Source organism: Tiliqua scincoides, chromosome 1 (genome assembly GCF_035046505.1).
Source record: "Tiliqua scincoides isolate rTilSci1 chromosome 1, rTilSci1.hap2, whole genome shotgun sequence".
NCBI lineage: Eukaryota > Metazoa > Chordata > Lepidosauria > Squamata > Scincidae > Tiliqua > Tiliqua scincoides.
Genome location: NC_089821.1, coordinates 248,562,039 through 248,589,013, shown reverse-complemented (window position 1 = coordinate 248,589,013; position 26,975 = coordinate 248,562,039). Strand labels below are relative to the sequence as shown.

Below are 26,975 nucleotides of genomic sequence, written 5' to 3'. Positions count from 1 at the left end.
GAGATCCTTTGGGATCCAACCATTGTCCATTCTCAACGTGACCAAGCCAACACAGGAATCTCTGTTTCAGCAGTGTATACATGCTAGGAATTCCAGCTCGTTCCAGGACTGTGTTGTTAGGAACTTTGTCCTGCCAGGTGATGCCGAGGATGTGTCAGAGGCAGCGCATGTGGAAAGCGTTCAGTTTCCTCTCCTGTTGTTAATGAAGAGTCCATGACTCGCTGCAGTACTGAAGTGTACTCAAGACACAAGCTCTGTAGACCTGGATCTTAGTAAGTTCCGTCAGCTTCTTTTTGGACCATACTATTTTGTGAGTCTGGAAAACGTGGTAGCTGCTTTACCGATGCATTTGTTTAGCTCAGTATCGAGAGAAAGTGTGTCGGAGATTGTTGAGCCAAGGTACACAAAGTCATGGACAACCTCCAGTTCATGCGCAGAGATTGTAATGCAGGGAGGTGAGTCCACATCCTGAACCATGACCTGTGTTTTTTTAAGGCTGATCGTCAGTCCAAAATCTAGGCAGGCCTTGCTAAAACGATCCATAAGCTGCTGGAGATCTTTGCAGAGTGGGTAGTGACCGCTGCATCGTTGGCAAAGAGGAAGTCACGCAGACATTTCAGCTGGACTTTCAGCAAAGTCCACTTTGCTCTCAGTCTGGAGAGGTTGAAGAGCTTTCTGTCTGATCTGGTCCAGAGATAGATGCCTTCTGTTGCAGTTCCAAAGGCATGCTTCAGCAGGACAGCAAAGAAAATCCCAAACAAGGTAGGTGCAAGAACACAGCCCTGCTTCACGCCACTTCGGATGTCAAAGGGGTCTGATGTGGAGCCATCGAAGACAACAGTGCCCTTCATGTCCTTGTGGAAGGATCTGATGATGCTGTGGAGCCTGGGTGGACATCCGATCTTGGGGAGGATCTTGAAGAGGCCGTCCCTGCTGACCAGGTCGAAAGCCTTCGAAAGCTGACACGGGCAACATCAAGGGGATGTATGACGGTATCAAGCAGGCCCTAGGTCCAACACAGAAGAAAATTGCCTCTCTGAAGTATGCCGCAGGCGAGTTCATCCAGGATCGTACGCAGCAGATGGAACGCTGGGTGCAGCACTACTCTGAGCTATATTCCAGAGAAAATGTAGTCACCGAAGAAGCGCTGAACAACATTGAGTGCCTGCCTGTGCTGGAGGAGCTTGACAGTGAACCAACCCTAGAAGAACTTCATGTGACCCTGGACTCCCTTGCCTTTGGCAAGGCACCTGGAAAAGACAGCATCCCTGCTGAAGTCCTAAAGTGCTGCAAAGAGATCATCGTCACTGAGCTGCATGAAATCCTCTGTCTCTGCTGGAGAGAAGGTGGAGTACCTCAAGACATGAGGGATGCAAACATCATCATGCTGTACAAGAACAAAGGCGATAGGGGTGACTGCAACAACTACCGTGGCATCTCTCTCCTTAGTGTTGTAGGAAAGTTGGTTGCCCAAGTTGCACTAAAGAGGCTCTAGGTACTTGCAGAGAGCATTTATCCAGAATCACAGTGCGGATTCCGAGCCAACAGGTCCACCACTGATATGGTATTCTCCCTTAGACAACTGCAGGAGAAATGCAGGGAACAACGACAGCCACTTTTTATAGCCTTCATAGATCTCACGAAGGCTTTGGAACCTAGTACTGGTTCACAAAAGTAGCAGAAATTAACTGCCTACTTTTACTAAACCTTTCCCCAAGAAACCTATTCTTTTCAATAACAGATGCTTGAACTTTGGCCTGATCTGAAATTTCCAAAGTGTCTTCTGCTACACAGCGACTGAATCTTTATACATAGGATTCCATGTGTAGTCTCTTAGTATAATTGTTAATGTTGTCTAATATATTGACCATTGTTGAGCAGGTGAGTTTTTTCTGTATCTGCTAAAATATCCATGCTGCAAGATCTAGAGTCTTTCGGTTATGCTGCACTGAAAAGCTAGGAGCTTGTGCAATGAGTCTGGAAGCCACTGTCCAGCTGTTGACATTATCTAGGTCATCCTTAGCGTGATGGTAATATGATGTATGGGTATAGCACGCAACACATCTAATTGTGAATATAGTTTGCCATAGTAACATTCCATAGGGTTGAGCTGTAGTTGGTGAAGTTCACTTTTCAAAAGATGCTACTTTGGATGAAGTGGTCTCCAGTTCACCAAAGCTCATAATGGAATAAATTTGATCTTTAAGGTGCTATAAGATTTGTCATTTTTGCTGAAATTGACATGGCAACCCCTCTGGCTCTGTAGGAGTTGTTGGCTCAGTAGGAATATGTGAATAGTGCATGCAGAATGCACAAAAAAGGTGTATCTCTTGGTGTGAATATTGTGAGGCATGCAAAAAGAGGTAAAGGGGAGTAATGATCCCCAGGCTGGGGGGGGGGGATGTGCATGGCATGCCAAGTTATATTTCTCCCTAATTTTCTCTTAACAATTTTTCCCAACTTGGTACTTTTTGCAGAGGGAATCTTCAAATATAGAACCATTAACTCAGTGTGCTTCTACCTGCACAGTGGTACAGCCCAGACATGGGTGTACTTATTGCCTCACTCATTTCATGTGCTGTTTGCTTCTTGTAGTTGTAAAATAGCCCACTAGTGAACTGTAGGTTATTGAGTGATCAGATATTTTTGTCCCATGGCCTGCTCTTCCCCTATTCACTGCTCCTTGCATTCATGCTCAGATTGTGTGAGCCCTAATACTGAGAACTCTAGATGCTTAACTTGGGGTGGGGGGTGGGGAGAGCATGTTACTTAATGGCAGGAAATCCCAGGCTCAATTCCCTGTGGTGGAAACTCAATCAACAAGGAATTCATAGCAGCTTGGCCTACAGTGTTACCTTGGAGACTACTAGGCTAGGGGACCCATTCATCTCAACATTTCCCTTACCTTCCTACTCTTATACTTCTTGGTCACCTTTTTTAATCCCTTGCAAATCTTCATCTAACCTCCTGGTCTTGTCCCTCTTAACCCTCCCTGTCACTTCACTCTCCTCTTCTCCCTCTCTTTTATGTGCAGCAGAGGGGGAAAAAACAAAGCTGTGGCTGCCTTGGAATTGCCCAGAGATGGTCAAAATGTCTCCATAAACCATAAAAATGAGCATCATGTGGAGTGCAGACTGATGTGTGTCACCCATTCTAAAAGTGCAGTTGAGGCCGGTGCCTGTTTATAATGTACACACTGGAAGGAAAGCAAGTCCCCACATCCCGTGCTGGATTCCTCTAGGGCAGAAATTTTCAACCAGAGTGCCGTGGCACATTGATGTGCCACAAAGGTGCTGTGGGTGTCATTGCTTTAGGGCCATTGGAGGATGTAGGGCCCACAAACACCATGCCCTGCTTGGCAATGGTCCAGAAACTGATGGTGCGCCTTGACAACTAGCGCCTTGTCAATATGCCCTGTGAGATGGACAAAGTTGGAACTCCCTGCTGCAGGGTCTTAAATGTATGCCATCCAGCCAAATGCCACCAGCGCAAATCCATGGAGTTCCCTATCTAAATGATGTCCCTCGCCCCAAGGGGAGCATGCCTGCTCCCTGACCCGCTGTCCCATCCCCAACTAGTAGGGGATGCTCTCTTCCCCCTCTCCCCGCGTTTCCCCAGGAACGTCCCTGGTACTGGAGGCTTTGCTGCCGCGGGTGGGGCATTGTCTCTTCCTGAGAATGGAATGTGAGGTTCTTTCCTCCCAAGAACTACACTTCCCAGAACCCTTTGTTTCAACCACCGGCGTTCTGCTCCTGTTCTGATTCCACAGCCCTGACCAGCCGGGAGCAGCGAAGCTCCAGTCTCCTTCTCACCTGGCAGGGTGGAAGTCGCTCTGCCTTCTTCTGTGGACCAAGACCACATTGCTGTAGGCGAGGAGCTTCCCGCGGAGTTGTCCGGGACGGTGTTGCAAGTGAGGCTTTACTAAACCGAGTTTCAATAGGCATGTCAAGCCTGCCTTGTGCAGAATACACATTTGATCGCTTATTGATTCTATAGATTGCATAGAATCTTAAGTATTGATTGCATAGAATCTTGATTATTGATTTATTGATCACAATCTGTGGATTGCATTTCTATTCTGCACTTGTTCCCAGGGGACTTACCTAGAATGGCTTAAGTCAGTGTTTCTCAAAGTGTGGGTTGGGACCCACTAGGTGGGTCGTGAGCCAATTTCAGGTGGGTCCCCATTCATCTCAATATTTTATTTTTAATATATTAGGCTGGTATGTGACTGCATTTGGGGAAGTGTTACAGATCTGTACTTTTAAAAGGCTACAGTGTCTATGCTTTTAACAATGATAGTCACTCCTGGGTAAGTGTGAGTAGGGTAGCAGCCTAGCGCTGTCAAAAATTTTCCTACTTGATGATGTCATTTCTGGTCATGACATCACTTCCGGTGGGTCCTGATAGATTCTCATTCTAAAAAGTGGGTCCCGACACTAAAAGTGTGAGAATCTCTAAGTAGTTCTTTCCTATTTTCCTTCTCTCCCAGATATCCTCACAATAACCCTGTAAGGTAGGCTAGACCAAGAGATGGTGAATAGCCATTGAGCTTTACAGCTAAGTTGGTGTTTGAACCTAAGTTGGTGTTTGAACCCATCCTCATCTAATTCTCTCCTGAAATCTAGCTTCCATTAACACATGGTACAAATAGCACAAGACAGTCTCAAAGGTGCTTTTTCAGTATCATGTTTGAAACAGGGATGTGCAGTGGGTTGGGGAGGTAGGTGAGGCAGAGCTTCCCCACTGAAGTCCTTCAAAAAGCACTGCCACCACATGAGGCACTCACGACGCATGCGCTTGCATGGGTTGTGGATGCTTGGGTGCCTCACGCGGCAGCCGCACTTTTTTGAAGGACTCAGGTAGGGAGGCTCTGCCTCACCTGCCTCCCCACCCACTGCACATCCCTGGTGTGAAAAGACTCTGAAACCTGTTTGGATATGAAGGAAACCTTGGTATATGGACAAGATCTGGGTTTCTTGGGCATTTCCTATAAAAATCATTGGGGGGGGGGAAACAGAATGAAACTCAGTCGGAGATTTAGAGTAGATAAACAGAAATACTTCCTCACACATGTGGAATTTGTTGCCATAAGATGTGATGGTGGCCACTACCTTGGATAGCCTGTAAAGGGATTGAACAATTTCATGGAGGACAAGTCTTTCAATGGCTACTAGTCGTGGTGACTATGTGCTATTTCTGGGCTCAGTGACACTAAGCTCTAAAAACCACTTGCAGGGGATCAGTAGTGGAGAGAGATATACCTTTGTCTTCAGCTTATGGCCTTACAAAAGGCAGCTGGTGGGCCACTATGAAGAATAGGATGGTAGGCTAGGTGAGCTTTTGGCCTGATCCAGCAGGACTTTCTTATATTCACTCATGCCAACAAGCCAAGTGTCTCTCCGCATGGCACCTGGAACCTTGTCCCAAGAATCACTGCACATTTTGTGAGTTGCATGGTGTGAAAATCCCTAATTTCAACCACCCCCACCCCCATTTGGATGCCTCTAACTGCCACAGAGCTTCTGCTACCAGCATTCACCCACCCAAGCCACTTTGCAGAAAATAGCAGCAGAGCTGGAGGTTGTAAGAAGAGGAGATAAGTCCTTTCCATTCTCCTATCTCGGACTCTCCTATTTCATTCTTTCCAAGAGGAGGATGGAGCCATGGGCAGACCTTGTAGAATGGATGATGCATGCTGGGAGGGGTGTGTAGTGTACTCTGGTGGGGTGTTTATTTGACAATGGCATTTGCATACTGCAGGGGGTAGGCAGTTGAATTTGGGGGTGGGTTTTGGTGATGTGTTGCCCTGCCAAGAAGTCACCTCTAATGCCACAGTTTTTCCATGGAGTCAGTTTACACATTTTCTTGCCTAGTCACCAAGTACTGAATGCTCAAGTGACATGGATCTTTAAATCATCCCTAAGCTTCTAACTTTTTTTCACAAATAGTACAGTCTTGAGGGGTACAGATTCTGTAGGCATACTGTGTCAGTCTGTTTCAAAATGTGCAGAGGTTCTGATTTAATGTTGTTAATTTTAGACTTGGGATTTATCATGCATACTACATGTGTACTGATTTATCTTTCTCAACACTCAAGAGATTAGTTCATACTATATGTTTGAGATCTTAGAATCGCCTCATTGTTATATGCATAAAGCATATATCTGCTTCTGGGTGGTCCAGTTGAATTTTAACTTGCTTTGGAACTCCATGTGCAGGTAGTACTAACTTCACTGAAATTATCGGACATGAAGTTTGAAACTGTACTTTGCCCTCCACATGGCTGTTAGCTGATTAAATTTGTGTCGTCTTTTCTCCTCCTTTCCAGCTTCAATTTCTATTGTGAGAGAAGGGTTGATGGGAAGCTAATCTAAGCTGAATCCATTTTCTTTTAGAACACTCTGGGAACTGCTGGGGTACAGTCAGAAAAAGACAGATTAATCCTGTTTCTTTCTCAATTGTGTGTAGATTAAGTTACAAAGCTGCATGGTTACCGATGCTGGATGTCTGCCACCTGCATTATTGGGCCTTTCTGTAACCTTTGCCATTATGTGGGCAGTTCAGAAAAAGAGTACTTTGTGTTTTTTATCACTGCACAGTAGTGGGTGAGAGCTCATTTCCAGGGATCTCCTATCTCTGATCTTTTATTCCAAGCAGAAGTGGGAAAACTGGAAAAACCAAAGGTGATAATGACTTATATGAGTATTCCTGCCTTAGTTTCCATAGAAAGTTGTCTTAACAAAATAGTAAGTTAATACACTTCAATAGTATAGTATAGTATGATTTTTATATTTTAGGTCAGGACCCCAAACATTCCAGGAAAGCTGATACTAGTTTAGTAGAAATTGTTTTCTCATACCATCTTTGAAACTCTGATAGGCACTGGGATGGATATGGTAATTTACTAGAAGCTACTGTAGTCAGCATTCTGTTGCCGATTAGGCACTTGAAGGCAAACTGGAGCATATTCTTTTGAACTTACCAGTTAATAAGGTTTGACAAACCTGTTCCTTCTAAAGCAACCCTGAGTGAATTATTCCTTAGAGATGGTCTGCATTACTGGCTTACATTCTTGATTTGCTTTCAGTCATTCCATATGTATGGTGGATAGCAATGGTTCTGTGTGCAGTCACTTGAGTATTTTCCCAGACAGGTCATTCTTTTCTCATAAATGGAATAATGTATGTGGGAGAATGTTGGGAAAATATATGCTGCTTAATCAGAAATCTAGAACAGTAGATTTCAATGTTCAGTACCTCTGAAACCTAGGTGGTGCTGGATTATCAGATACAGGTTGAGTCATTATTCACGAGGGTTCCTTCCCAGAATTCACCTGGATGGCAAAAATCGCATTAAAACAAATCCATTTTTATAAAAATGACCCTTTGCTAGGCAGTTTAAGAACAGCCTTGCTGACCTTTGTGTTGTAAAACAAAGTCATTAAGCAGACAATCCATCAATCAGTGTCTCTCCAGGCAGAAAGGCTTCACTTCCCTTTACACAGAGCAAAGTGCTCAGAGGGAAGGGAATGTTTTAAGTGCCTGGAGAAAGACTACCACAGATATTCGCCTATAAGTCGATCTCACAGATTAGTTGAGCGCAGGTTTTGGGCCAAAAATCGTGGAAATTTCTATGACCTTCGGATAAGTTGGGGGTTAAACTTAGGGGGGTGTCTGACTATAGTTTTGTCTGATTTTATTAGAGGCTGGATCCTGAAAAATAACCTACCAGTAATTGTTACCTAAGAACTATACAGTCTCTAATTTATTAAAAACATAGTAAAAGATCATAAGATACATTTTTATTCTTTTTAAATTCTGGTCTTCACTTTTTTGTAAACGCTATCAGAGTAAGTGCACTGTAAACAACATACCAGTAAAACAGTAGTTCCCAACCTGGGGTTCATGTACCCCCAGGGGCACTCAACAAGACCTTTAGGGGTACTTGAAAAAGAATGGAATAATGCAGAAAAAGGCAGGTAGTGCTCCAGAATGTCTGGCAGAGGCAGCAAGGCAGGAAGGGAGGTAGCTGGTTGGCAACCTTCAGTCTCGAAAGACTATGATATAAGCCTACAGCACCCGGTATTCCCAGGCAGTCTCCCATCCAAGTACTAACCAGGCCTGACTCTGCTTAGCTTCCGAGATCAGACAAGATTGGGCATGTGCAGGGTTGGCTGTGAAAGCCCCATCAATAGCTAGTTTTTGGTCATCAATTCATGTATGAACCAGTGATTGATCATTTTCCATATTATGTTTCTGCTTTTTTACTGTGTTGGTTTTTAATCACCAAGAATCTCTCAGGACACTTCTGGTGCAAAACATTACAAAGGCATAGTCTTCAGTTCTTCAAACAGATATAAAGAGAAAATGCTGTGATGAATACATGAAGTATGGGGTTTTCATATAGTGGAGGGCTTATATTATTAATTGCAAACATTTTGCTAATATGAAGGGTACAATTTATTGGAATTGGCTGCCAAGGGATATGCAGGTTGGGAAAAAGGTTGGGAATCGCTGCAGGAGAACCATGAATCAAATCCACCTTTAATGTGTCTGACGTGTTAAGCCAGAAACTCTACATACATTTGTCTGTGGATAAATGTAAGGACTTTTTGACAAATAGGCCACAGTCAGTTAGGGTGGGCTCTTATCATTCTTCCACTCTGATATTAAATACAGGAGCTCTCCAAGGCTGTGTGCTGAGCCCCTTCATCTATTCCCTGTATACACATGATTGTACCCCATCACATAACACCAATGAAATTTTTTATAATTTAAGTGAATTCAGTGAACCAATGAAAAATTTTATAATTTGCAGACGATACTACAGTGGTGAGGCTTGTACATGGGAATGATGAGTCTGCTTATAGGAAGGAGGTACAGGAGTTGTTATTGTGGCGCAAAGAAAATAATCTCTCACTTAACATCAAAAAAACTAAAGAACTTATAATTGACTTCCAGAAAAAGAGGGTTGTACACATACCATTTTACATAAATGGTGAGGAGGTGGAGAGGGTTGCTAGTTTCAAATTCCTAGGTATTTACATCACAGAGGACCTCTCATGGACTATTAACACCAGCGTGTTGATAAAAAAGGCACAAAAGCGGTTATATTTTCTGAGGAAGCTTGGGAGGTTAAATTTGTCACAGCAGCTGCTTGTGTCTTACTATCGTTGCACCATTGAGAGTGTCCTAACCTATGATATCTTGTTGTGGTATGGAAATTGCTCTGCTGGGGACAAAAAAGCTCTGCAGAGAATTATTAAGATCGTGCAGCACATCATCAACCTCCATCTACCGGCTTTGGAGGACATCTATACATCTCGCTGTCTGCAGAAGTCACATAGTATTCTGAGAGACCCCTTCCATCCGGCTCATAAGTTCTTTGAACTGTTGCCTTCGGGTAGACGATACAGAACCATTAGAGCAGCACCACATGATTCCTGAACAGTTTTATCCCACAGCCATAATTACATTGAATAAGGCGATATAGTTGTTACCATGCTCCTGGGCATTATGGTCTGTTATACTGTTTTTATATTATGATGCATGTTGTATAGAATGTGTGGGTGAGTGTGTAGAGTGTGATTGTTGGAATTGTAGTATATATTTATGCTTGTATATCAAAGGCACATAAATTTCGTTGTGCTGTAGCACAATGACAATAAAGTTACTACTACTACTACATAACAGGGAGTGTGCAATTCTGTTCACAGCAGAGAGATTAGCAAGTGCAGCTGCATATAGTTGCAACCCTTTTAACTCAGAAGTAGACCGACTGCTTTCCATGGGTGTTGTTCTTAAGTAATGGTGCACTGAATTGTAATCTGGGACTTTGTTTCAGATGGAAAGGAGAATGACATCCTGCTGTTGAAAAAAACAGACCTCTGCCAAATGCAAACGTTCGCAAAATGGAACAAGGAGAATAAAAGGTTAACTTTGGCTGGAATTTCCCAGGGAGGTTACCATAGAAATTAACCAGAACAGTAGACTCTGCACCAATGCTAGGACCTTGGACAAAGAAGTTACCATTGAAATAAACTGCCCTCTAATGATCTCTGAATTGCTTCTAATGATCAAGTAGTGCCTGCTGTTTGAAAATGGGAAAAGGGTTATAAAGTGTATACTTTGTTGTTGCTTCAACAAGCAGGTCCTGACTGTGTTCTGGATCACTCCCTTTACTGCAGTAAAGATTCAAATTGCTATTGCCTCCTCACCATTTAAATTATAGGTTGCTATAATATCATTTAATCATTTTAATATTTTAATTTCATAATTAAATTAGCCTAGGAATTTGAAACTAGCAACCCTCTCCACCTCCTTACCATTTAAATTATAGGTTGCTATAATATCATATTATAATATTTTAATTTCATAATTAAATTAACCTAGGAATTTGAAACTAGCAACCCTCTCCACCTCTTCACCATTTAAATTATAGGTTGCTACAATATCATTTTATCCAGTGACCCCAGATTGTAACCCACATGTAAAGGCCACTGGAGCAACACGTAAGCATAGTGGGGGGAAAGGCTGCTTGGTGTTTAGAAAGAATCATTTTGCAAGTTTGAAGCAGAGAATAGTAAAAGCTGCTTGATTTTATTAAAGGCAATAAGCTGACTGAGGCTGGAACTTTGGGGCCTCAAAGGCTGTGTTATACACTTTGGAATTTAGTTTAGATAACAGCATCAGGCAATGGCTGGAGATGTAAGCATTGGCAGAAGTTAAACACACCTGTGTTCCCCAGAAAAACTCTGTAACTATACTTTCATGCTGCAAGAGGAAAAGTGTACATATGGAGACCAAGTAACCTTTGATACCAAACCAAAGTATGCACCCAAAGTAAAAGGTCACAATAGTTATATAGTTATATAGAATTAAGATCCTAGTGGCTGGGATCCAAGTAGTAATCTGGGTGTGAGGGAAATGGGAACTGATTGTACTGCTGGATTCTTTTCCCATTGTACTTCGATTCTTTGCAGCCTGGTTTGGACTCCGGCTTCAAGCATCAGGGAGCCATTTTGCAGAGTTGGGAAATGCCCCAGGCTGGCTTAACTGCATATGCAGGCTAGCTGTTCCCCTGGGACAATTGGGCATGACAGTTGGGGCTACAGGAACTGAAGGCAAGAGAATTGCTTGGAGCAACTCCTGAAGCTTACATCCAGGTTTATGAAACTGCTGCTGGTGATCTCTGCGCTTCACATTTGCATCATGCTGTAATAACCGCCATACGTTCAGTCTTGTTAGCTTACAAAATAAGGCAAACTATGATTCAGTTATACTGTGAATTTTAATACTTTTTAATGGAAGATCTCCAAATAATTTTGATTTTACTTTATGTTGCAGTATGTTGCCTTGTCCACATGTAGTAATAAAAAAAACTATTTGTTGCACTGCTGACAGGCCGTTATTCTCTTATTAGCACTACAATAGCAAATTGCAAATCTTAATGTGGGAAGAAGTATAACACAAATTGTGATTTTACCATCTTGCAACATAAATGAAAATTTGGATTCCATGATCAGGTTGAAATTGTTGCAAGGTCAGCAGCAAAGTTCAAAAGCAAACTCAGTAGGCAAGAGTGGTGATCGTTTGCAAGCTTTATTCGTTGCAACGGGCTTCTCAGGGGCTCCTGTCCAAATGAAGAGAGCAATGAGAGCTATGTGGGAACTCTCAGTGCCTCCAGAGAAAAAGCAATGTTCCAGTGTGAACCTCTTGCTTATAGAGCATTTTGGCTTCTTTGTCTGAGGAGTCTTGTATTTCATTGGCTGCGGTGTGACATCAGAGATGGAGGCTTTCTCAGGATTGGATAGTTTCAAGTCAAAATTTACATTTGAGACATATAATTTAACAACCACTAGATGGCACTCTTTACTCATTTATTACAGTACTAGGTTTTGATTTGTCTTTTGCAATTATTTCTGGCTATTCCTCACTGGCCTGACCCTGACATGTTTCAAACAGTCATCTGCTTATCTATTCAACATTCTTTCTGTCTGGTCATTAATCACTGAGTCTTCTGCTAACCAAGCTTTTGGTTTTCCCTTTATTCTATGTGTGATTCTCTCTTTGTGATGTATAGTGGTATCTTCTATTCTATGTGTAAACATATATTTAATACAAGACAAACTTATTTCTTATTGTAAATAAAGATTTTAAGAGACTTTTCTCTTTATTCTAATTAAATCCAGCTTTCTCTGTCAGCTTAGAGGCTCTGAGAGAGATTCTCAGGAATGTTTTGCCAATTAGGGGCTTTTTCATATTATCTTGTTCCTGTCCAGCTGCCTCCATTTGTCAAACAAGATAAGAAGTTGCATTACTAAGACTTTCTCATTAAAACTGCTTCTGACCTGTGTATAAACTATTAGTTATCTGCTATAACTCTTCCTAATTAATGGTGCAGGTGTATCCTGACTACTCCTTATCTATCTTTCCTGTATGTTGTAATTCTCTGGTTCTCATTAAAAGTGACAGGCGGGACATACATAGTTCAGAATGCCGTTGCCTAGATAAGAGTCTTATCTGAGGAGTATACCACATTCCAGTCTCCCTGTTAGTCTTTATTAATTAACTGTGCTACATCAGCCTCTCAAGGTTACTTTGAGACACATCTGAGACTTAAGTCTTTTTTAAATTTAGCTTCCACTATTCTGTGTATTCCATGCTTTGATCAAACTATGTTATCAGCTAAAATTCACTTCTGATGCTACTAACATTAATTTAACTCTATAATTATTAAGGCTGTGAAGAATGTTAACATACATGCTAACTTAATAATTCCTTTGGCATTTCTATGAAACTTTGGTGTGTTGCTTTGGCATGGTTCTGTTTAGTTTCATCTGCCATACTAGCAATTAACTTGAGATGTAAATTCCAGCGTACTCCCTTTTAATGAAGCGTTCACCTTATCTGGTGCTTTGATAGTTTGCTAAAAGACATTCTTTTATTAATTTACACTCTTAAAGACACTACTCATTAAGCATTAAAAGCACATACATAGTAGCCTGTCAATAGTACAGATCTGTAACATTTTCCCAAATGTAGTCACATACCATGGTGTTGCTCTGGTAAAATGCATATACAAGATTCTTTTTGATTTAAAGAGAACTAATAGAATAATAAGTTTTAAAAAAGCCTTCTTCTCTCTGGTTTAAGGAAGCCTGAAAGTTTAGAATGCAATAATGCTTTCCTCCCCTTCAATTCTCTGCTTAAAGCAAACTTGAAGAGGGAATTTGCCTCTCTATTAAATTTGCTTCCAAGAGAAGCTTAAATCATTTGTCATAATACCAATTAGCCCAACAGATGGAAAATCCAACTTCCTTATCTTGTGTCCTTGACATTCCTTGAGACTGATCTAGCAAAGGCTGCTAGTCCAACAGTTTCAGAAAAGCCTCAGAGCTAAATTTTTTGCAAATTTGTTTGTGGGCATGCTAAACATATGAGCATAGCATTTTCCTTATACACTTAACTAATTCACCCATAACATTGCATTAGCATTATTAACATAAGTAAACATAAATGATTAGTTTCAGCATAATGGCTACATATACTCATAGCATGGCATAACATTTGCTTCATTAAACATTTGGCCTGTTAGCATGAGTGGCTTCATGGCCCTGTCTCAAAATGGCTGGAGGGTTATCTTTGTGGCTGAGCTTGAGCATCTGTGATGTGTAAAGCCTTTGTATAGATTTGTTTCCCCTTTAGAAAGAAACCACTTGGAAAATAAAAGCAGAATCAATTTACAGTACTTGCATACTCCTTCCAAACTGACTTCATCCTTGCTCTTAATTAATATTGAAGCAATTCCCACTATTCTTTCATATGAGAGCTTGTGCTGATCACTTCCCTCTGAGCAGATGGTTTTAATTAAAACATCATAAGTCCTGTGACTGTATTTCACAAATTGTCCTTTCTAATGTTTGTTGAACCCTTTTCTGCCCTAGAACCCAGATAGAATTATTACTAAGGGCTAAAATAAGAAGGTTCCCCCTTCTTATCTTGATGTGGTTTTCCTGAGCACCGTTTGTCTATTAAACTTGTGACAATTTATGAAAACTTTGCACAAATGGTTTGGTTGGATGGACTGTTACACAGCTTATCCTTGGCTGACTATCTATCTAATCAGGAACTCCTGTGAGAGACTAGCTTGTAACTAGGTAATTCCCAAATTGTGCACCAGAGCATAGTCAGTTGCCACAAGAGCATGGCTGGTGTGCTATGCGAGATAAATTAGATGCTTGGAAGCCCCAGTGAAACCAGGTACAGAGAAAATTACTTGCTGTATCTTCAATTTTCCGCTCTTTCAGTCACCTTCCAGTGAGAGTTTCTGCTTTGGCTTTGATTGACACTTCTAGTACAGAAACACAGCAGAATTTACCTGCCGTTAGAGGAGTATTTGTATTTCTTTGTGTAAGCTGTTGAGAAGCCACTTGGAAAATAAAACGTGAGTTTCTTGTTCTAGTCAGGAGCCTAACCTAGAACAGTGACTCGAGCAATTCATAAGGATGTGAGCTCCTCTACTGGTAGGTAATTCTTGCTTCCTAAAGGTGGAACCTAAAGCAGCAAAGTTTGGGAAAAACATGTTGCAGCTTTCAGGATGAGACTCTGAAGCTTAATATCGAAGCATCTTATTGGCCAAGATCCAAAAGTCTGGGGCAGTACTAATTTCCATGCTTACAATTTGAGTTTCTCATACTGCAGCATCTTCTCTTTCAAAACTGTACATAACAAACCTTTTTAAAAGCAAGAAGTCCTTTGAAAGCAGTTTGTGAAATAGTATGTTGTTCAAAGAAGAATAAATTTCAAACTGGGTGAGCCCAAAGCTAAAGTAGCTCTTTGGCTGCTGGCCATGGTGCCAGTCCTGTTTGATCCTGAAAGCCACATGTGTATAGATTTAATTCAAGTCTGTATTGAATACATTCATTTTTCTTTCTCATTACAGTGCATACTTAATTGTTCTACTGTCAGTTTTCACAGTTACTATATACAATAATGCCGTATATGGACAGAGTGTTTTTGCATGAGATACAAAAGACCGAACACTGTAATGAAAAGTTGAAAATAAAAATCCAAATCGGGAGAGTGTTTTCCTCCCCCCCCCCATTTCTAGCTTCCACTTCTGAGTTAATAACTTTGATATGGGTATGAATAAATATTTAGAAATTCTTCCTTTTAATCCCAGCACTTATTGTTTCTGTGGCCAACTGCTCCAAATGGTTTCTGTTGAACATTTATGTTGGCATATCCTTCTAACTTTCCATAATGAGGAGAGAAAGTGATGGTTTTCATTTGTTTCTGTTTCTGTCACCTTCAGATGGTAGGTTTTGTTCTCTTAATACAGTGAAGGGCTTTTTTTTTTAAGGCTTTCATATGTGGGCACCATCCAGTCAAAGTTAAGCATTTGAAACTCCCATTGATTTTTTAAATTCTTAATGTGGGTGGATCATATTTTCAATGTTTTGTGACTACAGTTACCTTCAATACAAGTACTGAGATTTGCTGCTCATGGTTATAGGGTGGAAAAGCTGTGTGCAGTGTATGGAGACCTATTCAGTAATATAGAAAGCAGTGCGATTGCAGTTTTGCGTATAGGGAGAGACATGACATGCACTCTGAGTAGTGAAAAAGATTGTCTTTCTGTAGATGGTCTGTGCAATTCATTCTGCAACTGAACTGCCTTTGCTCTTTGGTGTTCTGCATGTCTAAGCTAGGTTTGGTTCACTGGTTTCAGTAGAGACCTTCTTTGCCCAAACTGACTCTGAGTTCACCACTGACTGAGATGGGGAAAAGGAATAGTCTTAATCTGTTTTAATTCTATGTATGTTTGCCTATTCCTAAATGAGAAAAGATAGAAGTTCAAAAACTGTGGGATAACTCTATAGTGATAAATCCATTATCTGAAGAACTTGTTAGATCTGGTTTATGCCAGACCTGACCATCATGTACTGAAATAAGCTAGACATTAAATTTTTTAACTGAAAAACCCTAAGGCTTATTGTGATTGGATCTACTTGCACTGTCTCCTGCAAAATGGATATTCGCACCAGTGTTCTGGCTTAACAGTAAGGCATATGCCTTTAAGTCTTTATTACTCATCATATTCATATGGCAATCATAAGACTGCTTAATGCAAATACCTGTAGAGTTGTCAGAGCAGTTTAAAAAGTTGCTCATTCTCAGACTACAATACTATCATACACACTGCTAGTTTTAATATGCCATACTCAGTACTTTTAGGAATGCAATAGTCTAAAAATCCGAGTTTCTTAGATGTTTCAGCTTGAAGTATTAATCATGGTATTTTGACTGAATCTATAAACAGCCCTCTGTTACAAACATTTTTATATACATTTCCCAGTCTTGTTAACATAGTATGAGATGATGAATGAACAGTTATGTCCAAGACTTGGCACTGAGTCCCTGCATGAATACATCCGCTTGTTAATTTCCACTGAAGTTCTAAAATCAAAGGCAATTTGGCAAGCCTGTCTAACCAAATGGCCTTGGAAGGACATAAATGCCTTACTTAGTTATGTTTTGAAAACTGCAAATAAATTAACTGTTGCAAGAAGAAAAGTGTAGTAGAACTTTAAAATTAAGCGAATTGCTGGGCTTGCTTTATGGTAGCCCTTTGCGGTGGGCAGTGTATAGTGGAGGGGTTGCTCTGGAAAGTCTGGCTGGCCTTGTAACCTAAAGACAGGCTAGGGACCTGTCACTGATGGGAATCCTTGTCATACAGGTTTTCTGTCTGTTGCATTCTTGCCTCGGTTTGGGGTGTCCCAAGAGGACTTTTTCACTAAACCAACTAGGTAGGTGCACTTCTGCTGTCTTGAGCTGGTTCTGCGCGTGTTGCCTAACACCTACTTAAAGACTTCAGTATCCTGAAGTTCTGCTTTCAATGCTTATCAATTTCACAGCGAAACATACAATTTCTGAAACTTATTGGACTGAAAGTGTGATGAAAGCCAGTATGGTGCAGTGGTTAGAGTGTTAGACTTGAAAAGGAAAAAACTGTTGAAAGTAAATAAAACAACTGCATGAGATGCTATTAAATAGTAATGCAATGCCAAACTTCTGTGTTTGTTTCATCAAGGTAATACTGTATAATAATTATCAAAAGGGAGACTACCATTTCTCAATTCATTTGTTCCCCTCCCCCATGTACAATTTCTGTTAAGTTTGTCAATTTGGCAATTGTTTTCAAAGTCTGGCCAACTTTTTCCTCATTGTAAGGCTTTCTGCTAGAAGCCAGTTGGCAGCAACTGGAGTTCCTGCTGCATTTTAATGAGCTCAATATGTAGAACATGATGTTCTTTAATTGTAGATTGCGTCAATATATGTTGACAAAATGTTTGGAGTAAAAGTAATAGTATGATTTGTTTGAATATCCAGTCGTCGTCCCCCGTAATGATTATATTTTAGGATAGGACCACCGTTTGTGAATAAAACCAGCTCTATGGTTGTCACAAGGACAACTATTGTTTAACCTATTTATATAGGTTGAGCTTATTTATCTGTAAATTTTCCATCTACGGATCTGGCTCAGCGCAGGTCCCCCAGACTTGCATTGAGCTAGACTTGACCCAAACTGAACCCTCCAAAGGCAACCAGGAAAACACCTCCAGAGGGTTTACAGAAGCCTGCAGAGGACACATGCACCCGCCCATGGCCTCTGCGAACTTCATAAAGATCCCAGAGCACAAAAGAAGTGACTTCCTATTTCCTTCAGGAAACCAGAAGTTATTTTTTTGCCCTTATATGGCATTCTGAGGCTCAGGGACCCCCTGGAGAGTTTAATGGTGCCCAAACCGCTGATTTCATGATCCACAGTTTTCAGTATTCATGGGGGGAGGGGGTTCGGTCCAAGAATGAATCCCTCACGGGATACCAAGGCACCACCTGTATTTCTTTATGAGGTGTATAAAGTTGTAGTGCAGTTGTTAGGTACTTAATAGTGATTCTCTGTAAGGCTAAAACAGAATGAAGCTTTTGAGCTCCAAAGTAAGTATTTGAGCCAATATGTCTTCTGTTACTGTTCTGCCAATCATTTTCTTCCATTTTCTCTAAAACCTGTCTCCATGTAAGCATTTATTAAGAGAGATTATCCCCCCCACCCCTCCCTATTTTTTTTTATTTTTTTATTTTTTGCTGAATTTTTGATAAGAAGTGGTTTCAGATAGGGTCAAAGAGGAACTCTGAGGCTACTGAAACCTTTGTGTGTGAAAATGCCCTTAGTTATCTTTCCTGCAGTGAACTGCCAAGCAAGCAGAGCCTCCTTGAGATGGTAATTAAGCTAGAACTTCAATTGGAGCACTCTCAGACTAGGAACTGACCTTTCCCTGTGTGTCTGAAGTGTAAGATCTCCATAGAGTATCACATTTTGTGTGGTTGTACCCTGGGTTATTACGTTGTTGGCAACCTTCAGTCTCGAAAGACTATGGTATCGCGCTCTGAATGGTGGTTCTGGAACAGCATCTAGTGTGGCTGAAAAGGCCGATTTGGGAGTGACAATCCCTTCCACACCGGGAGCAAGTGCAGTCTGTCCCTGGTCTGTCTCCCTGGCTATGGGCCTTCCTTCTTTGTCTCTTTGCCTCAGACTGTTGGCCAAGTGTCTCTTCAAACTGGGAAAGGCCATGCTGCACAGCCTGCCTCCAAGCGGGCCGCTCAGAGGCCAGGGTTTCCCACCTGTTGAGGTTCACTCCTAAGGCCTTCAGATCCCTCTTGCAGATGTCCTTGTATCGCAGCTGTGGTCTACCTGTAGGGCACTTTCCTTGCACGAGTTCGCCATAGAGGAGATCCTTTGGAATCCGGCCATCATCCATTCTCACAACATGACCGAGCCAACGCAGGGGTCTCTGTTTCAGCAGTGCATACATGCTAGGGATTCCAGCATGTTCCAGGACTGTGTTGTTTGGGACTTTGTCCTGCCAGGTGATGCCGAGGATGCGTCGGAGGCAGCGCATGTGGAAAGCGCTCAGTTTCCTCTCCTGTTGTGAACGAAGAGTCCGTGACTCACTGCAGTACAGAAGTGTACTCAGGACGCAAGCTCTGTAGACCTGGATCTTGGTGTGTTCCGTCAGCTTCTTGTTGGACCAGACTCTCTTTGTGAGTCTGGAAAACGTGGTAACTGCTTTACCGATGCGCTTGTTTAGCTCGGTATCGGGAGAAAGAGTGTCGGAGATCGTTGAGCCAAGGTACACAAAGTCATGGACTTTGTTAGATGCCTTCTGTTGCAGTTCCAAAGGCCTGCTTCAGCAGGACAGCAAAGAAAATCCCAAACAAGGTTGGCGCAAGAACACAGCCCTGCTTCACTCTGCTTCAGATGTCAAAGGGGTCTGATGTGGAGCCATCGAAGACAACAGTGCCCTTCATGTCCTTGTGGAAAGATCTGATGATGCTGAGGAGCCTGGGTGGACATCCGATCTTGGGGAGAATCTTGAAGAGGCCGTCTCTGCTGACCAGGTTGAAAGACTTCATGAGATCTATGAAGGCTATAAAGAGTGGCTGTCGTTGTTCCCTACATTTCTCCTGCAGTTGTCTAAGGGAGAATACCATATCAGTGGTGGACCTGTTGTCTCGGAATCCACACTGCGATTCTGGATAGACGCTCTCTGCAAGTACCTAGAGCCTTTTTAGTGCAACTCGGGCAAACAGCTTTCCTACAATGCTAAGGAGAGAGATGCCGCGGTAGTTGTTGCAGTCACCCCTGTCGCCTTTGTTCTTGTACAGCATGATGATGCTTGCATTCCTCGTGTCTTGAGGTACTCCACTTTCTCTCCAGCAAAGACAGAGGGTTTCATGCAGCTCAGTGACAATGATCTCTTTGCAGCACTTTAGGACTTCAGCAGGGATGCTGTCTTTTCCAGGTGCCTTGCCAAAGGCAAGGGAGTCCAGGGCCACGTGAAGTTCTTCTAGGGTTGGTTCACTGTCAAGCTCCTCCAGCACAGGCAGGCACTCAGTGTTGTTCAGCGCTTCTTTGGTGACTACATTTTCTCTGGAATATAGCTCAGAGTAGTGCTGCACCCAGCGTTCCATCTGCTGCGTCCGATCCTGGATCACCTCGCCTGTGGCAGACTTCAGAGGGGCAATTTTCTTCTGTGTTGGACCTAGGGCCTGCTTGATACCGTCATACATCCCCTTGATGTTGCCCGTGTCAGCTGCTATTTTTATCTCGGAACAGAGCTGGAGCCAGTAGTCGTTAGCACATCTCTTGGCAGTCTGTTGGACTTTGCTGCTCCTGGGTTATTAACAAGTAGAATTCAGTGGGGCACCAATGCTCTTAAGCACAGTGAGAAATGCAACCATTTTCTCTTTGAGTGAATATTTTATTTATGCCTCCAGAGCCATTTCAAAGCCTTGAATTAACTCTTTGAAACAACGCTGTAGCCCAAGAGAGAGGGGGCAGCGGAATGTGTTATAAACAATGCTTGCCCTACAGAAAAATCTGAAATAATTAATAATTCCCAAGACATTGAGGGGCTTTGAAATGTGATGCTCATAAAAAAGAAAATCTCACCCACCTCCATATTTCTTAGATTTAAAAAGTTTCTCAAAAAGATTAAACATTAAAGATAACCTATTCTGTGCATTTGTTCAGTGGAAGCACAAAGCATTTTAAAAATGAATTTGATAGGATGATTCAGTAATTTTTGAATGTGGTGTTAAATGCACATTGAAATAGAGGTGTACATGGGGTTATGATCAATTTGCTACTTTTTAAAATAACCCGTCCTTCCAAGGAGTTCAGAGTACGTACACAGTTTTTCCTCACCTCCCCATTTTAGCTTCACAACAACTCTGTCAGGTAGTTTAGGCTGAGAGATGGTGACTCATCCAAGGCCACCCAATGAATTTTATGGGTTAGTGGGGATTTGGACCTGGAACTCCCTGATTCTTGTCTGACACTGTGTCTAACCACTGCATTTCACTGGCTCTTCTTTTGCACCATGTTAAAACTGGGCACTGTATGTATACATGAAGAACATCTATCTAGGTTGTGATTTTCTTTCTCCCTTTCCTCTTTCAGATTCTAAAATTAAGAGCAATGGTAGGCAACTGGTCCCAACTACTTAATGTATATGAAGTCTTCAGCCTGCTTTCTCATCCCTTCTGGGGCTGGACGATAATGCTAGTTGGAAAGCTATGTAAAATCTATTGCATGAGCTGAAAGAAAAACCTTAGTGCAGTGGTTCTTGGGCATTTTAGACCGGGTCCCACTTTTCATGATGACAATCTGTCTGGGGCCCACCAGAAGTGATGTCATTAACCAGGAAGTGATGTCATGCCCTGAAGTGACATCATCAAGCAGAAAGTGACATCACTGTGATGCCAGTGCCGGAAGTGATGTCATTAAGCAGGAAGTTCCTGCTTCCTGCTGGAAGTTAAGTTGTCACCTAGGAACTCATAAACTTCAAATGAAAAGAGAAAACATTCCAGCACAGAAGCTTTTCCAGTTCTCTGTCCCATGCTACCATTGCTACCAAGTATTCCACCTGTAAAATTCAATATACTTCTTGTAATGAGGTGTGTGTGAAGGGTGTGCTTTCTTCCAGCTAGTGTTGAACATGGCACTGATATATTTTGAATATGCCCATCAGTGTTCATGGCACTAAATAACTAACCCGAAGCCTCCTACAGATAGATCAAAACCAGACTTGTCTACACACCTATAAGATGGGAGTCTTCCAACTCACCTAGCCCTGCAGATCACCCACATGCTCAGTCCAGTTCTTCCACCCCTCCCTCTCCTGGGTGTCTCAGTGCTTTAGTTTCTGTATTTGCTGCACATCAAAACTTTCACCAAGTGAATCCTTCACGGGAGGGAGATGCTTTTCTCAGCCCTGAATCCTCCCTCTCAAACTTTGTGCAAGAAGCTTTGCAAAGGAGCCCATCTGAAGCAAGGGGGGCGGAGAAGGAACTCCCACCTGAAATTCAAGAGATAGGCTCTGCTCTGCCAACACAGCCATCCTCACTGGAGAAATGAAACAGGTGCTGCCTCACTCCTTTGCGCCTGTGCATGCCGCTCTTTTAGACCCTGAGGGAGAGAAGCTTCTCCCATACATGACTGATGCAGTCTTGGAAAGTGCCGGCACCCACTGCCAGAATCCAAGATGGCGCCGCCCAGCTCATTTTGCCAGAATCAAGTGGGTCGCGACTCACAGTTTGAGAACCTTTGCCTTAGTGGGCAAATGTGGCCTGTAATGGTTGTGTTACTTTCTGTTGTTCTAGAGCGGGGTTGTCCAAACTTTTTAGCAGGAGGGCCACATCATCTCTCTGATACTGTGTCGGGGGCTGGGAAAAGAATCAATTTACATTTAAAATTTGAATAGATTTACATAAATGAATATATTAGAGATGGAACTTATATGAATGAATGAAGGTCTTGCAGTAGCTCAAGGCCTATAAAAGGACTTGCACAAAGCAAGGTCAACCTTTCCTTTACTGCTACATCACAGATGTGAAACAGCAAGTAGTGGAGAGGGCCCTTGTCCCACAGCTCATGCAAGAGGTTGCAGTTGCCCTCGCACTGAGAGCAGTTGTGTTGGGCCAGCATGAGCTCCAGTAAGTCTCTGAAGGGCCAGAGGCTCATTGGAGACTGGGGGCTCCCTCCCGGCTGGATTGGGAGTCCCCGAGGGCCGCAAGTGGCCCCTGAGCCGGGGCTTCGACACCCCTGTTCTAGAGCATGGGTGGCTAACCTGCACTGACCACTGATGTGGGTTTTGGGGGGGGGAAATAATTGATCGAAATTGGTTGGAATCTGCTTTTGGATTATGTGCACATTTGAATTTATTCTCTTCCCTAGATAAACTCTGCTGTAGACACAGTAGTATGAAAGAGAAGGGGGTTTGTAGCATGGCATAGAGATCTGTCATTCTACAGCAGTGGTCCCCAGTCTGTGAAGCACAGCTCCTGGTGGTGGCACAGTGAACACGCAGGGTTGGCGCAAGACCTTTGGACCCAACATGGTGCTGAAAATTGCAAGAAGAGGCTGAGCAGGCAGAGCTCTGTGCCTGAGGTTTTCATCACTTGAAGGACCCACCTTCTTACCCTAAGCTTCTTATCGCCATTTTAGCTCTGTTCCTTGATCACCAACTGGAAGTAACTGGCGATGGCATCATTGCGTCATGTGACATTGCCACTTCCTGGATCCAAGTACTCTGTCTGCAGCATAGAGGGCACTGTGATGAAGGTAAATTTGGATAGCGCTGCTGCACAGGAAGAAGCTGGAGATTGTGCTGGACAAACCCAAGTGGCTATGTGTAGCCAAGCCTACCAATTTTACAAAACTATGTATCTTTAGACATAAAAGATTTTCGATAGAAAAATATAGCAGTGGTAAATTTTCATCACAGAGAATGTTCCACTCCACATCACACATCTGTCACAGTTGGCTAAGGCCAGGAGAGTCTACAGGCATAGCTACAGCATAGTCCAACCTGCACGGTCTTTAACCTGTCTCTCAAACTTTGGATTTGAAATGTTGCATGCTTGCTGAGAAAGTTGATCACCTCTATACTAGGGGATGCCTATATTTCAGCGTTGGCTGCTTTTTGTGTGATTTAGATCAGCAATTAGCTTTTATAGTTCACTTTTCATCCCATATTCTGCCCCAATAGCTTTCAAGTACAAAATATTCATGTTAAGTGTCCCACAAAATATGTGCTGATTTAAGGAAAAATACATTGTCCCTTATGGTGGTTTGGCTACTCAGCTCAGTGGTGGAGCTCATGCATTGCATGCAGAAGGGTCCAGCTTTGATTCTGGACGTCTCCAGCAGAAAAAGGGATCATGCAGCAGGCGATGAGGCAGAACTCAGCCTGAAAATCTGGAGAGCCACTGCCAATAGATGATCAGTAGGTGATACTGAGCTAAATGGTTCAATGGTCTGACGTAGTACGAGACAGCTTCATAAAATAAAAACTTCATAGCTTTTTCCCTCTTGAATCATTTGCCTCACTTTTATGGAAATTTTTTTGTCTTTTTTTTTTTAAAGCCTGGTGCACTCCACCTGCCTATAAGCACCTTGTTTCTCTCTCACACTCTTTAGTTTTATACATTATATCTGACACTTTAGGTCTCTTAGATTCTCAAGCTCCTCCATCCTATATATACACTTTATACACTCCCAACATGTTGATATTTGTATGCATATTTAATGTTGTCTGAGCCTCGTTCTTGAGATTTTTGCCTTGCGTTCCTTTCTGGAAAGACAGATACTGTAGATGTTGCGATATCTGATGGTGGTCAATCCAGAAAGCTCTATGAATCAAAAATTGGCTAAAAAACCCCATTATATTTCACTATTCCATTAACCAGCAGCAGTTCTAAGTGGCTGCAAGAGTTCAGAACTCCTGCGGGCTGCTGCAAATAGTGACAAATAACTTTGTTTGGTGGTATGGTGAGTGTTTTGGTGAGAGGTTACCCATGAGGTCGGGTATAATGTTCTAATATCCAGAAAAAGGTGATATCCATCAACCCTTCTGTACAGTAAATACAGATATTTATGCCTGATAATACAGTAAAAATTGCAGTATCTCTAGACAAGATGGTCTTTTAATATTGTGATTTATGTTTTTCTTTTGCAGTCATCATGTTGCTTGAAATACTGTGGGCTGTGGTCTTGGGGGCAATTATCTATCTCTATATAACCAAGAAAAAGGAGGACACATTGTCTATGGGAGATGGATGGTGGGGCAGAGGACAGAAGCCTGACTCTGAAGAAGATACGGCCATACATCCTTTCAAGGTGGAAGCTTCAGAGGCTGAAATAAATGTAAGAAGCTCTTTCTTGAAGACATGCAAACTGCAGAGAATACTAGGCTCACAGCTCAGTCCTAACTGTGCTTTTCTGAAAAATAGTTCAGTAGAACTTGTATTGAAATACTGTGCTTAGATATAACCTAAATCTCTATCCAGATCTACAGGACATCTCAAGAAAATGTACACAATAATAATAATAATAATAATAAACTTTATTTCTATCCCGCCCTTCTCCCCAAAGGGACCCAGGGCGGCTATACACGCTTTATAGTGACAATTTATCATGCTGATTCATACTTATACTTCATATGGTGTACCCAGAAACAATCACTTTGCCCAGTTAGTTAATTAGACCAAATGTTTGAAATGTTCCCCACTGATGTCTATACACTGCTAAAATTTTTGACTCTGGGATACCTCCTCAATTGCTTCCCTTAGAAGTTTGAGTTTCAGGCTTTCTGCAATGTAGTGTGTATGAAATAAAGCAAATTAAAATGTGTGTACATTTTTATATGCAGCATGTCTCAAACAAATGTAAATGTTTTACTGTGCAAGTCTATGCATATTTACTCAGAAGTAAGCAGGACAATGAGAAGGAGGTATACCAGTTATTGTCATTCCCCTCTCACACACACAAAAATATCCCATGGGAAGGCCCTAAATATTGCCACCCTGCATGAAGCTTTTGTTGTGTCTACTGAGAATGTAATTTGGGGGGGCGTATAGGATTTTTTGTTACTATTGAATGAATGAAAGGGTTTTACAGGACACACTGGAGCTTCATTTTCCTGCTTGCATGCTGTCTCCTCTTCCCCATATGCACATTAAGACCATGCAAAGCAGAGTTAGGTTTGACTGTCCGTGACAGGACAAGAAGGGAGCACAGACAGTAACCTTATCAAACGAGCTGTTTTGCAGAAGTGACGAGTGCTTCCAGGTCAAGGACTCTTGGCACTACCCTGTGGTTGCTTTTCTGCTTTCGATATCCTCCAAACTTGCACCTGGTTTTCTGCACTCTGGTGGCTATTGGATGTTTTTTTTTGGGTGCACATCCAGGCATGTTCTGTCCACACTCATGGAGATGGTAGTTAAAGGTATACTTGCTGTCATTTTGGTTCTGGGCATGCACAGAACGTGTGCTTAAAGTTACAGCCCTCAGTCAGCCAAATTCTGCACCTTGAAATAGTTCCTACATTTCCTGAAGTTGAAACAACTTTTTATTGGTCATTCCCTGAAATGGTTTTTCTTCCACTGCCATCTACACTCTAACTGCTTCTTAACCCCATGATTCCCTTGTTGTTATATATTAAAGGGCAGTTACCCTTGAGGACTATTATGCAAGTGTCTGCTCAGCATACGCTTGTGATATAGTGTTGATACCAATCTAAAAATCAGTCAACATGCTGCTGAAATGCAGGGTCTCTGAGAGGAATTTTATCAAGGGATACAAATTTTCTTTTGGGCCCCTTTGCAAAGGGGGAAGGGTGAAACAGAGCCGAGGAGAGTGGTGATGGGCAAGCAGAATATGGGCAGGGAGGGGCACAACAGGGTGGGGGAGGGTAGAGACAGCTGGAAAAGTCTAGCCCTTGGACTACCAACCAAGGAGCCCTTGTCTACCAACCCATGTGTCATCAGTAGTGTCCCCAACATCCCTAGTTGTGGTAGTGTTGCCAACATCCTGTGCGGGCAACAAGTTTGAGTAGACAGGAAATTGTAAGCTCTCAGGAAATTTCTGGGCCCCCTCCTTTGGCTTCTGGGCCCCCTTTTTGACCCTGGGCCCAGGTACAAATTACCCCCTTTACCTCCCTCTCCTAGGCTCTGCTGAAATGACACCTGATGATGCCTGACAATGTTATGGTGAAGGTGCTCCCAGTTGCAGCAGTGAAGAGATGTGACTATAAGGCTCAGTCACCCCAAATGTTACTTACAGAATCCTAGAGTTGGAAGAGGCCTTCAGGGCCACCTAGTCCAATCCCCTGCTTGAAGCAATGTGGGACACATCAAAACTACGCTATCTAAAAATGAAGAAAAAAACAAGAGTCCAAAGCATCTTCAGCTCAGGAGACAGCACTCCTGTTTCGTTCTTTGACCCCTGAAATGGGATTTTTGGAATTTTGAAGGGAGGTGGAAAGAGCAAAAGGAGGACACAGGAAACAACTTTACATTGACAATATCCTGTGGATGCCTCGCAAAAAGTAAGTGAAAAAGAGT

The 26,975-nt window shown here is 42.3% G+C and overlaps 1 protein-coding gene across 2 annotated transcripts in view; it reads left to right on the top strand.

Annotated features, from left to right (window-relative positions):
* Window positions 1–3,792: 3,792 nt before the first annotated feature.
* EPHX1 (epoxide hydrolase 1) overlaps window positions 3,793–26,975 on the top strand; it is a 36,622-nt gene continuing 13,439 nt past the window's right edge. For both annotated transcript variants that reach the window (XM_066611668.1, XM_066611667.1), the window contains exons 1-2: window positions 3,793–3,910; window positions 24,590–24,777. In XM_066611668.1, the coding sequence (XP_066467765.1) occupies window positions 24,595–24,777 (183 nt within the window). In that variant the 5' untranslated portion in view covers window positions 3,793–3,910; window positions 24,590–24,594. The remainder of the gene's footprint in view (window positions 3,911–24,589; window positions 24,778–26,975) is intronic.